The sequence below is a fragment of the Lissotriton vulgaris genome, chromosome 7, assembly GCF_964263255.1.
Source record: "Lissotriton vulgaris chromosome 7, aLisVul1.2, whole genome shotgun sequence".
NCBI classification, from domain to species: domain Eukaryota; kingdom Metazoa; phylum Chordata; class Amphibia; order Caudata; family Salamandridae; genus Lissotriton; species Lissotriton vulgaris.
In genome coordinates this window covers 333,723,950-333,737,343 of record NC_141695.1, presented here as the reverse complement: position 1 = coordinate 333,737,343, position 13,394 = coordinate 333,723,950, and the positions used below count along the sequence as shown (strand labels likewise).

Sequence of the window (13,394 nt, the reverse complement as noted above, 5' to 3'; positions counted from 1 at the left end):
GACCACTACCATTCAACTTATCTGAACCACAGACAGGAATCAGATGGGAGAAGTGGGTCAGAAGTTTCGAAAGGTACGTGGAAGCAGCAGATGTAACAGATGCCAAGGAGTTAGGCTTATTTCTGAATTTAGTAGGAGATGAAGTTGAAGAATTACTATTGACATTCCCAAAAGAGGAGATTGCCACCTATGAGAAATTAAAAAAGTGCCTAATAGACAAATTTGATCCCCAAAGAAATATTGACTTCGAACGATGAAGCTGCATGATTGCATTTCAACAACTGGAAGAAACATTAGATGACTTTGCAACAAGGCTGCGGAAACTTGTAACTCATTGTGAATTTTACAAGTTCGACAATGAACAGGCAATAAGGCTGCGAATCATTGAGGGCTGCCGCGACACGAAGTTCCGCGCAAGAGTCCTCCAAGAACCGATTTTGCTAGAAAACATCCTAGCACTGGCAAGGGCTGAGGCTAGAGCGACAGCACATGCAAAAGAAATGGAGCGAGGAAAGACAAGAAGTGTAGAACAAGTACAACGAATGACGAATAACAACCGCTCAGGAGGTTGGAAAAAGGATAGAAGTGAACAAAGGGCAAAGAAAAACAAGAAGGAACATGCTACAGGTGCGGGCTTGAGTTCCCTCATAGAGGCCCATGCCCGGCGTTTGGCCAGACCTGCAGAAAATGCAATGGAAGAAACCACTATGCCAGTGTGTGTCAAGGGATGCAGTTCAGAAATGATCGAGGAAGGGCAGGAAGACCACGAATGCCAACCAGTAGACACGTCAGGCATGTCGAGACGGGAGCAAGAAGCTCCTCAAGAGTCAGGCAAAGAAGAGGAAGAGGGAAAGACGGAACAACTGTATCTTATGTCGGATGTCACTACAGAGTCAGCGAATGAAGAGAAATGCGAAGAAAGAATATGCCTTGTAGACAAAAACAAGATGAAAAAGACAGAGTCCGTGACCATAGGTGTGGGGCCACACAAAGCAAAATTTGTGCTGGACAGTGGCACAACGTGCAATATTATGTGCTTCTCTGAATATGAAAAGATGAAGATAAAGCCGACTCTAAGGCCATCACGAGTAGAAGTATTCACTTGGGGGTCCAGCAGGCCAGTAACAAACATGGGAAAGTTCATGGAAGAACTGACATACAAGGACAAAAAGACAACAGAGGAAATACATGTGCTGAAAGGTGACATCCCAGCGCCATGCCTGCTGAGCAACATCACGGCTCAAATTATGGGTCTTTTGGAAATGACATACAACATGTCAGAAAAAAGAAGCATCCTGGAAGAATACCCCAAGTTACTGCAAGGACTAGGAAAGCTGAAAGGGTGACAAATAACATTGCATATTGATGAAACAGTAAGACCAATAGCACAACATCACAGAAGAGTGCCAATACACCTGCAGCCACAGGTAGAAGAAGAGATTGAAGCACTACTAAAGCAGGACATAATAGAGCCAGCGGAAGGAGCAACGCCTTGGGTGTCACCCATCGTTGCTGTCCCAAAGAAAGACACGTCCAAAATAAGAATATGTGTCGACATGAGGATCCCGAACAAGGCTATTGAACGTGAGCGACATCCCGGACCACACCACGATGACATGATTAGCTGCCTCACAGGCACCAGGCGTTTCTCTAAACTGGATTTGTGTAAGGGATACCCAAAACTAGAACTAGATCCTCAATCTCGATATATCACAACATTCTCCACCCACCTAGGTCTCTTTAGGTACAAACATCTGAGCTTTGGGATCTCATCCGCTACGGAAATATTTCAGGAGACGATAAGACAAATAATAAGGCCAGTAAAGAACAGCTTAAACTATAGCGATGACATTCTAGTGTTTGGAAAATCAGACGAGGAGCATGACAAAGCTTTAAGAGAAGTGTGCTTCCACCTGGAGCAGGCAGGTCTGACGCTGAACAAAGATAAATGTGAGCTAGAGCGTGACGAGCTAGTATTCTTTGGCCACATTTTCTCCAAAAAAGGAATGCGACCAGATCGCAGCAAAGTGAAAACACAAGAAAAGGCAAGGAAACCAAATGAAGTAGCAGAAGTAAGGTCATTTCTGTGTCTTGCTAGTTACTGTGTGAGGTACATCAAAGACTTTGCCACTGTAAGCGCACCCCTAAGAGAACTAACAAAGCAAGGACAAAGTTTCTCGTGGACCGACGAATGCAGCAAAGCATTCAAAGAAATAAGAAATGCCATAACAGCAGTGGATCACCTGGCATGTTTTGATCCAAGGCTGTGCACAGAACTAACTGTAGACGCAAGTCCAGTGGGACTAGGAGCAATACTGGCACAGCATCAACCAGGGAGAGACTCCCCAAGACAAATAGTGGCATATGGAAGCAAGAGCTGGTCAGAGGTAGAAAAAAGATACTCTCAACCATAAAAAGAGAGCTTGGCAGTAGTATGGGCCTGCGAACACTACCACATCTACGGAAAACCATTTACAATCATAACAGATCATCAGGCACTCTTAACAATATATGGCAATCCGAACGCGAAGATACTACCAAGGATAGAGAGATGGGGAATCAGACTAATGGACTACAACTTTAAGATAATCCACAAACCAGGGAAGGAGCATAACCCAGCTGACTATGTTTCAAGGCACCCTCTGCCACAAGCATCACAATCAACAACAATGGCAGAAGAATATCTCAATTTTGCATTGAAGCATAGCACACCGACAACAATAACAATGGAAGAACTGGAACAGGAAACAAAACAAGACCCCACCATGCAAGAGACAATAAGTATAACCAAACAGTAAAGATGGAGACACGTGAAAAGCAACAGCAGCGTGGGAAAAGGGGTAGAGAGAGAAGAATTGCTGGCCTTCAAAAAAATAAGTGAGGAACTGTCGGAAAGTGGAAATGGAATAATAATGAGAGGCTCGAGGATAGTAATGCCCCGGACACTGAGAAGAACAACGGTAGAACTGGCACATGAGTCACACCGAAGGATTGTAGCAACAAAAAAATGTTGCGAGAAAAAGTATGGTTTTCAGGACTAGATAACATGGTGTAAGAAATTGTGGTGCACATCCACATCTGCCAAATAACAGGGCCCTCATGAAAGCCGGAGCCACTGCAGATGTCCCAACTGCCAAAAGCGGTGTGGACAGAGCTGGCAGCAGATTTCTATGGCCACCTGGAAACAGGTTCCCAATAGTGAGGCCAGTTGCATCAACATCGGCAAACGTAACACTGCCAGTATTAGATGACATATTCGCAGCATGGGGCTCGCCACAGACATTAAAAAACAGACAATGGTCCGCCATTCTCGGGCGAGGAATTCAAAAGGTTCATGGCATACCTTGGGATCAGTCATAGGAGAATAACACCACTGTGGCCACAAGCGAACGGAATAGCAGAACAGTTCATGGGAACCATCAAGAAAGCGATACAGAGGGCGAAACTAACGCAAATATCAACAGGACAAGCACTATGTCAGGTGCTGAAGGATTATCGGAAACACCCCTCACAGCTCCACGGGAAGGTGCCCTGCAGAACTAGTGCTAGGACGCTCAAGCAGAACAAGACTGCCCCAAATGAAAGAGGTGGAGAACACGGAACAAAAAGACATTGCTGCAAGAGACCAAGCCAAGAAAGCGAAAATGAAGGCCTACGCTGACCAGAGAAGACATGCAACACAAACAAAAATAAAAGAAGGATACACCGTGCTGGTGAAACAGAGACAAGTGAAGAAATCAGACAGCGCATTCTCAAGAGACCCCTTGACGGTGACGGAAGTGAAGGGGCCAATGATCACAGCGTCAGCCGGCCAATACCACATCACTAGGAACAGCTCACATTTCAAGGAACTGAAAACAAAAGAGGAGGAGATGCCAAAGCAAGAGCTGAGGGAAGACACATAAAAAGAAGAAGCACAAACTGACAGTAGAGAACAGCGACCAAGAAGGGAATGCAAAAAGACAAAAAGACTAATTGAGGAGATGTAAAGAGACAGAGGCTGTGGACACTTAGAGAGAGAGAGAGATTTACATCTCTGATCTCTGATCTCTCTCTCTCTCTCTCTCTCTCTCTCTCTCTTTCTCTCTTTCTCTCTTTCTCTCTTTCTCTCTTTCTCTCTTTCTCTCTCACACTATCTCAGACCACAGACCGAATGCAAAGAAAATATTTTGTTTACAACAAGGGGGGAGATGTTGTGCCCTGGACAAGGGCACTAGGACCCTGGGACACAGGGTAGAGGACAGGGGACACCGGACACCACATCCGATCAGGGGAAGGGACCTGGGGACACTATGGAGTCGGACCTCGAGGTGAGAGGTCAGGGAAGCAGCACGCTGTACCACAACTAATAAAGAAGTACCTGAAACGCCCCATCGTTTCCTCTGTGTTTCCTGGGGTCGGGAACACGACAGTTACTTAACCTACACTTGAGGTAAAATACAAAGGGATGAATCCTGCATGGTGGGGTGGCACCTCGATTTCATGGGGATTTCTCACAGGCGGGAGGCATGGAAATTCCAAAAAACGTAGGAAAGGCGTTATCAAAGATGAACGAGAACACTGCACACTACAAAGAATAATGGGATTTTCTCTGCAAATTTTAAGACGCATGCCAAATTCAATAATGTGGGGTCCAGGGAGTGTCAGATAACATTCGGTTGAGAGCAAAAGCCATGTATAAGTTTGAGTATTCACCTTCTCCTTTTTTTGTTGCTAGATGTTGCCCGAGCCATAGATCTGCTGGAGCGACTGCAGCGGAGCGGAGAGGTGCCCCCCCAAAAACTGCAAGCCCTTCAGCGAGTCCTGCAGAGCAAGTTCTGCTCAGCTATAAGGGAGGTCAGGTGACCGACGAACACCGTCTTATTCAGTCTACTCCATATTAGCCGTCTCTGTATGCTTTACTTAAAAAAACATTTTCATAAACCCCACCTATTACCTTTGTCTACATCCCACTACAACGTAAACCTTCAAACTCTGTCTTCTTGATTGGATACCAAAGTTCCCCTTTGTCTTCTTGGTGTCTTTTCCCTGTTCTTTTTGGCCTTATGTTCATTTTCACCATGCAGTTAGTGGCTGTGATAATTTTTCTTTTCTTTACTGTTTGCTGTGCTACTGTTGACCACTCTGTTAGGGGTTGTCACAGAATCATATGAATACAGTTATTTATACTTCACCATCAAGTTAGAAAGGGAAGGCTGGGCTAAACTGGGTAATGATGGGTTAGGTTGGCTTGCTCTGCGTGAGGTTGCTTTTATCTCAGTTGGATTGAAGTGGCTGATGTGTAGTTTCAGTGTGTTCTAGTACTGTCGCAGGCACCTGGTAGATTTTTAGAGTAACTAGTTAAATTAGTTAATAACTTAATTGCCTGGTTAATTACACCCACTGCAAGAAAATGGTAAAGGATATCGACACATGCCTTGGCATGAGGCTCGAGAAACATAAACTAAAAAATGGTAATTATGCGGGGAGAAATACATTAATAAAACTGGTAAATAAGATTAAGTGAACAGCCAGCTTCTTCAATTAGATAATAAATACATTGTAACGGTTTTTAGAACAAAAATAAAGTAGCCAGGTTGGTTAAAGGTAAAATTGATGGCCATGTTACTGCAAATATGTCAGTGTTTTGTCCATAAACTGAAAAAAGTGACCAACCAAATGGAAATTGCCACTGGTCAGGCATGCTAGAACTGCGTTGCTGTGTTTCCAGATTTCCTCCTGAAACCTATAGTATTAATGACCGGTTTCAAAGTGCTTCCCATATCTGTAGACCAGGCCTTGGCAGGTGCACAGCCTGTGGTCAGGGGTTCTACCCCGGCGGAGCACATGTGGCAGCTTAATTTCCCACCAGTTTCCTTCCTGCCTGATCTAAAATCCAGTAGTGGGAATGAAAAGAACGAAGGCTTTACAAAGTTATGCTTTTCTAAAAAGTTAGCGGAAGGCTTAAGGATTTCTGAACCTGACTGTATAAATATAAATCCGTAGTCAGACAGGCATGCTTTTTCTTTTGCTAGCATGATGACCCTCAGAGTAAGAGGTTAATTTTGCTCTAGTTTCAGATGGGTGAGTTAGTTAGATTCAGTGGTACTTGTTTAGATTAGGTTTCCAGGTAAGGTTGGGGTGGTCTAAAGAGATAACAGTATCATCTGGTTAGGCTGAGTAGTTCTGGACTAGTTAATGGTGTGAGTTAGTTAAACTGGGACATCATCGTATTTACTAGGGGTGCATTCACATTGGGTTAGGGTATTGTCATACCCGGTTAAGGTGTACCTGAAATATACTATGTGAATCGACTTTTGTCAGGGCATTGCTGGATTATATTAGTGAGATGATGTATCTGGTTGGGTTTAGTCTTACATTAAGTGGAGTGCAGCACTGTGTTAAATGTGGCAGTGGACCCTAAGTTTGAGAATCCCTGGTCAGATAATTTGATAGATACCAGTTTAGGTTGATGATACAGTGATAGGTTGAGTTTCGCTGGGTCAGAATGAGGCAGGTGCTTGGTTTGATTGGGGTTGGTGCAAGGGTAGGTTGGGTGGTCCTGAGTTACTGTCGACAAAGTGTCAGATCCTGGCTAAGAAATGGTCAACAAGTTGAGGACTCCCCTTCTATTTGCCACTTCAATGATGCTTCTGTGTTTCTGATGGCTTATTTCCCAATATCACTGAGTGATTTTGTATTTCCAGGTTTATGAGCAGCTGTATGACACCCTGGATGTCTCTGGCAATGCAGAGATACGTGCCCATGCCACAGCCAAGGTACATCTATCAGCATTGTTTTGAAATGACATGGTCTATATCTCAAATTGAAGAGCTCTCCGGGCCCTCAGATAACTTTCAGTTTAGACCCTCGTAGGGTTCCTTTTCTGGCATACATATTACAGATAATGAATACGTTTGGAAGTGAGGGCTTAACAACTGGCACGCTGTCCCGTTAAGAAAGTACTACCCTGTAAAGGTCTAAGTCTGGATGGCAAAGTCTGGCTAGCAGTTCACAACTGCTCTACCAGTTTGCAGGGGTAGAATGGGGGACATGTTTTACTCGGGGACCTCCAGGGAGGTACAATCAGTGCATCAGTGCTGCAAGCCCTGGGGTACCCCACTAACTTATATGTCCAGGGTATCAGGGTACCATTTACTAGGACTTACAGATAAGTTTGCCTATTCCAAATGGGTACAGCCAATTCAACATATATTTTCGGGTGAGGGCACTGGCACTGAAGTCTAGTTAGCAGGCCATAGTGCACTCTCACAGTGGAATAAGGCACAGTGACAAGTCATTTGGTTTAAGTGAACAATTTCACCCTAATGGTACATATCACCAAGCAAACCAAGAAAACCTGGCACCAATTGTCTAAAGTAAAGAAAATAAAACCATTCTTCCCAGGGGGTGACCTTAGAACTGCAATTCAGTACTGTGGCGTCTGGATGGTGGCAATGCCTTGAGCCATGCCCTCCCAGCCTCCACAATGACTCCTTTGATGGCACCCTTCATGCCCCAGCAAGCTTTATCAAGGACCTGAAGAATTTTGACCACATTAGCCTAACCTTATGGAACTCAGATTACTCACCTTTCTGCCTCACATCATTCTCAAACCCTTTGGCACCATCTACAAAGCAATCAAGAAGGGCACCCCTGGCTATCTGGTCAACAAGCTCTAGATCTCTGGCAGCTCTTACAACACCCACAACCAAAATCCATCAGATTGTAAATAAATAAGTGCAAAAAACAGAACAAAAAATGGGAACAGGCCTTATCCCCATCTATGCATCCAGTAACTGGAACAACTTCGATGTATCCATCAGAACCTTCCCCAATTTAGGAAACATCTGAAGGCACATCTCTTTAAAGAACACTACATCGCAGTGAAGTAAAAGTCCCCTTTTACTCTGGAAATCCAGCTATCCCTCCAACCACTTGTTGCCTGAATCTTTGCTATGCTACCTTACAGCCACGTTTGTGCTATACAAATACCACATGCATACGTGCATACAGATGGCGGCCCCACACTGACATTTGTTTTGCTAGGCTCTAAATAATTAGTTTATTTAAGTCACATCGTTGCCTGAGTTCTGACCATCTTTGCTTCTATTCTCTCTCCCTGCTAATACCTCAGGCTACAGTTGCCGCCTTTGCTGCCAGTGAAGGCCATGCCCACCCGCGCGTGGTGGAGCTCCCAAAAACCGATGAAGGGTTGGGGTTTAACATCATGGGAGGCAAAGAGCAGAACTCCCCCATCTACATCTCTCGCATCATTCCTGGAGGAGTTGCCGACCGTCACGGAGGGTTGAAGAGAGGAGACCAGTTGCTGTCCGTCAATGGCGTGGTGAGTACCATAGCTTCTCACGAGGTCTTGTTCACTTGCATGCCACAGCTTGCCTATCTGCCCATTTCTACCCGGGTCCAGTAGATTTTCAGGTTACCCCATTGATACTTAACTCAAATTTATGGGTAGTCCCATGTTTCTATACACACAAAATACCCAAGGGTCTAAGAATACAGCTATGAATGATATGAACACCTGAACAGGCCTAGATGTATGCACTAACTACCTTTGTGAGAGTTACTCCTTTTGAAAATAATTTTCAATTTAACGGATTACCATCACTCACCTTTGGGTGACATGCTTCATCATCTGGGTCTCCTCATTCATGTCACACTGGGGACGCTAAGGGCTGCAACCTCTTCAGAAGGATGAGGGAGCCTGGGGAGGTCCCATACTCGTTAAAGGGCAACTCCCTGTTGCTGGTGGTCAGTCATTCCTCTTGTCCCTCCCTTTTGTCATTCGTTTCCTTCCTTTTCGTTTGTTTCAGTGTCCTTTAAACATCCTCTGTTGCTGGTGGTCAGTCATTCCTCTTGTCCCTCCCTTTTGTCATTTGTTTCCTTCCTTCTCGTTTGTTTCAGTGTCCTTTAACCCCTCCCATGCTGGTGACGAACCCCAGCCGTCACGCCCCGCGGTGGGCGTGTGCTGATGACGGCTGGGGTTCGTCACGGCCCCGCCCTGTTCTTTTGTTTACCGCACAGCGGTAAAATCGCGGCCGCAGCGAAGGGGTTAAACATCCTCTGTTGCTGGTGGTCAGTCATTCCTCTTGTCCCTCCCTTTTGTCATTCGTTTCCTTCCCCACAGCACCACCTAACGTGCGTTAACAGGCAGTAATATGCCTTCCTGAGTTTCCGCTTGTAGGTTGTGTGCACTTTTGTTTCATCCCAAACACAATATTTATTTACAATTGAGAAGTACATCCAGCCATTTTTTACTTTAAAAAATATTCCCCCGAGATCGCATTTCTCAGTCTGCTCCCAGTCTCCCACCCCGCGCCCCACCACCCACAGGTCTACTTTACTTAATCTCTCCTAAAAGCATAGTTTAATGTGAGCGTGTTCAGCTTCAACACCTGGCTGTGCCGTCCCCAACCATCACTGCTAATAAGGAGGCTGTTCTGTGTACTGGGGGTGCTAGTGCTAAATTCCAACAAACCAGACATTTTAAGTTGTCAATTCAACCCCTACATTTCATCCCAAGTTTCTCCCCTAACAGCACTAGATCAGATCACACAATGCAGTAAAGCGGGGTTCAAGATTCCTCCATGGCGTAAAGCAAAATGATTGGGCCTACTTCAGAATATGACCTGCGAGCCTGCGAGATCTGGAAGGGGTGCCACGACTAGGACTGTTTGATTTAAATTATTTCTTTAATTTTTAGATACTAAACTTTCCAGTGCACAAAATGCTGCTGTGTACTACACTGAATGTATATAGTTCCCACTCCCTTGACAAAGCGCATTACACAGAACCGGCATTTGTCACATGGGCACAAGGACGGGTCTATGATTTTAGAGGCCCTGAGCCAAAAGGGGATGCGAGAGGCCCCTCTAATTTACTTAAGGGAATGCGCGAGGCCCCTCTAATTTACTTAAGTGACCCCTTGCAAGGAAACTATTCAGAGACACCGCGGGAGGCCCATTGTACAGGATTTTACCACCCCCACAGTTTTAAATTTCAGCCCACAAGCAAGTCTCACACCTCCAGCCTGATAGGTGTAAGAATTGCTTGTGGGCTATAAGTTAACACTGTGGGGGCGCTAAAATACTGTACAATGGGCCTCCCGCAGTGTCTCTGAATGGGTCTCCTTGCAATGGGACAAAGGGAAGCGTCTCCCTCCCCAATGCCTCCAGACACCATCCCTGAGAGGCCAATGGAGGGGACCCTTCCCATAGACCCTAATTGCAAGAAGACAGGGAAACAACAGGGCACACGATCGGTTCGGGGCCCTATGCTGCTGGGCTGAGTGCGAGGCCCTGGGCAGCTGCCCACGCTGCCCATACCTAGCGCCGGCCCTGTATGGGCACACAGTAAAGATGCTGTTGGAGGGCCCAGCCATCCCAAGAATTAAAACTAAGGCACCCCTTTACTGACTGGCCTTTTACTCCCCTTCAGAACAAAAAGGCAGTGTCCGCTAGCTGCATGCACGAGAATGGACTGCAGGAGAATGAATGCTTTGGTCGGTGCTTTACAGGCTGATGTTTTAACTTTCACAACGTTTTTGGCACTACCAATTGTCTGTAAAGCTGAAACTGCAAACTTGCGGCGTTCAGATCCAGAAGAAGGCAAGTTATTTCCAAGTCAGACACCTCAGAGATCTTTCCAATACTGTCTGGCCAGTAATTGGTTAACCCCTTCGATGCTCATGACGAGCTCAGCTCGTCTGGAGGTACACCTCTTGTGTGCTCATGACGAGCTGAGCTTGTCATGAAAAAGGGGATTCAGTAAATCTCAGCACAGGAGGGGGATCAGCTTAGCACCCAAGGTGTTAAATGCATGGGTATGTTTTTTGTTAAAACTGGACAAATACTTGGAAAACCATCGTTGCACTTTCATCCTGAAGAGTATGACTCGTCATTTTCTAATTGTAAATAGGAGTGTTATGCATTCAAAGCATATTTATCTGAAGCCATGTAATAGAACATTCCGGATTATAAAGTAGTCCACATCTAAACTAGCATTCTGTTGTCAGAAGAATGAAAGGCCGAGTTTGCCACGCCTTAGTTTTGAAACTGCACTGAAGATGGCATACATGTGGTCATTTTCATAGGGTAGTAGCATTCATAGTTAATTCAAGAAAAGCGGTCACTCTTCCTTCAATAAAAGAGGCTAGTAAACAAGCATTCAAGTCTACATAATTCAACACAACGCCACACAGTTAAGTGTCACGCATTGCTACAACACACAAATCCATACTGCATAATTTCACTACACACAACAAATTTCAACATCTCATAATTCCACGCCATACCATTCCATTCCACATCATTCCTCTCCATGCCACATAATGACACTACATATAATACCACTCCATGCAACATAATTCCACTCCAATCCACATAATTGCACTCCACATAATTCCACACCATGCCACATAAATCCACACAAAGCGCACAATTCCACACCACACGACATATTTACACTCCACATAACACCACATAATTCAACTCCATATAATTACACTCCATAACACACAATCCCACTCCATAGAATTCCAGTACACTCAATACCACATATTTACTATACACATAAATCCACTGCACACCGTGCCACATAATTTCACTACACAAATCAACTCCACCCCACACAGTTCCATTCCTCACAATTCCACAACTAACAATTCCAAACCAACCCATATAATTCCACTACACACCACATACATACACTCCATAACACAGATGTATTGTCATTTACAACACCAATATCTCTAACTCGAGCAAATGTGAGACCTATGGCATTTCCAATGCTTGTTTTATTTGTTTGCTGTTTTAACAGTGCACAGTCGACCCAAAGCTCGTCGCGCCACCAGTACGTCACTTTTTGTGACGTACTGGTGGCGCATGTTACTGCTCCATATTTACAAGGACAAGAAAAGCCGCCCTGCGTGGCTTTTCCTGTCCTTGTAAATATAGCCCCTTTACACGCGGCGTTCCATGGATGTTGCTGTTGGGTTCCCACGCAACACCCATTGAACAAGACACTCCCTTGGGGTGGCATAGCTAGGCGTAACGAGGAGAATTGTTTTATTTTCTCCTAATTCTTTCCTCTTTCAATGCGTGCTGCATTCTACAGCACGCATTGAAAGGGGAAAATGCCTGCAGTGATTGTTTTTGTGCTGGAAGGGGCACCATCCTGCTCAAAAACAATCTCCCCAGGACGCAGGCATCCTTGCCCCATGGTGCGAGGGTGCCTGCGCCGGCGCATGGCAGCAGTTTGTGCACCAGCGCAGGGGAGAGCACAGCAATGCGCTATATTATTGTAAATATGTTGCATTCCTGTGCTTCGGAAGTGCCGCAGTGTGGCGCAGCCAAAGGGGTTGCGTTGCCGCGCTGAGGCACTTCCTTGTAAATCTGCCCCAAAGTGCTTTCATACCTTCGGGCCGAGTTTGCGCTGTGTAAGACAGCAAATAAAACAGGCAAAAATTGTTAAGAAATTGAAAGTGCTGATCACCATAATGAAACTCACCAGTGAGAGGAACTAAGGCAGAGGATAGCCACAACGTGTGGGGCAAGAGTCAGGCAGCCATGAAACCTCCACAAACCCATTTCTATTCAGAGTAGGTTGAGTAACTTTTTGGAAAGGGCATTTTGCCTCCATAAAAAGAAGGAAGTTCTATGGTGAGGAAGTGACTTTGTTCGATAAGTTGGGATTGATGAGAAGGAAGTTGCTCGTGTTGAAACCTGAAGTAATCAGAAAATGCAGTCGTCTGAAAGAGTGGATGGAGGGATTGTAATTGAGCGGAGACTGTAAGCACAAATTGGCTTTAATAGAGTGTTCAGTGAGGAAAGAAAATAAATTAGCGGAAAGACTGCCATAATCTATGGCCAAAAGTCTCATTCATCAGTATATTTGTAAAGACTGATGTGGCTTGGTCAACTGGAGACAATGCTACCAAGGCCACCGCTAGCAATTGACCAGCAGGTGGCACTGCAGGGTCACACAAAAGAAAAAAGGTACGTACTTAGGGGCAGATTTATGAGGCCCTTGCGCCACGTTTACGCCGCTGTTGCGTCACGCAAGGCGGCGTAAACGTGGCGCATCCCTACGAACGATTTACAACGTGACGCATCTAGGCAGATGCGTCACGTTGTAAAGCCCTGCGCCGCTTGTGGGCGTTCCGGCGCAGGGTGGGCGTTCCAGGGCAGGTGCGCCTCGCAAAAGTGGCTGAGTGAAATCTATGAGATTTCACTCAGTCACTTTTAAGCCAATGCTGCGTCAAAAGCCTGCGCCTGCTTGAAGCAGGCGTAGGTCTTGACGCAGCATTGTTAAAATAGAGCACCCACGAGCCTTGCTGGAGCTGCGTCGCGCTTGCGACGCAACTCCAGCAATGCGACACATTTCCGGCACAGATG

General features: G+C 45.5%; 1 protein-coding gene across 3 annotated transcripts in view; it reads left to right on the top strand.

The window, feature by feature from the left end:
- LIN7B (lin-7 cell polarity scaffold B) overlaps window positions 1–13,394 on the top strand; it is a 103,356-nt gene that overhangs the window by 43,643 nt on the left and 46,319 nt on the right. For all 3 annotated transcript variants that reach the window (XM_086928663.1, XM_086928665.1, XM_086928664.1), the window contains 3 exons: window positions 4,718–4,836; window positions 6,687–6,758; window positions 8,117–8,326. In XM_086928663.1, coding sequence (XP_086784789.1) covers window positions 4,718–4,836; window positions 6,687–6,758; window positions 8,117–8,326 — 401 coding nt within the window. The remainder of the gene's footprint in view (window positions 1–4,717; window positions 4,837–6,686; window positions 6,759–8,116; window positions 8,327–13,394) is intronic.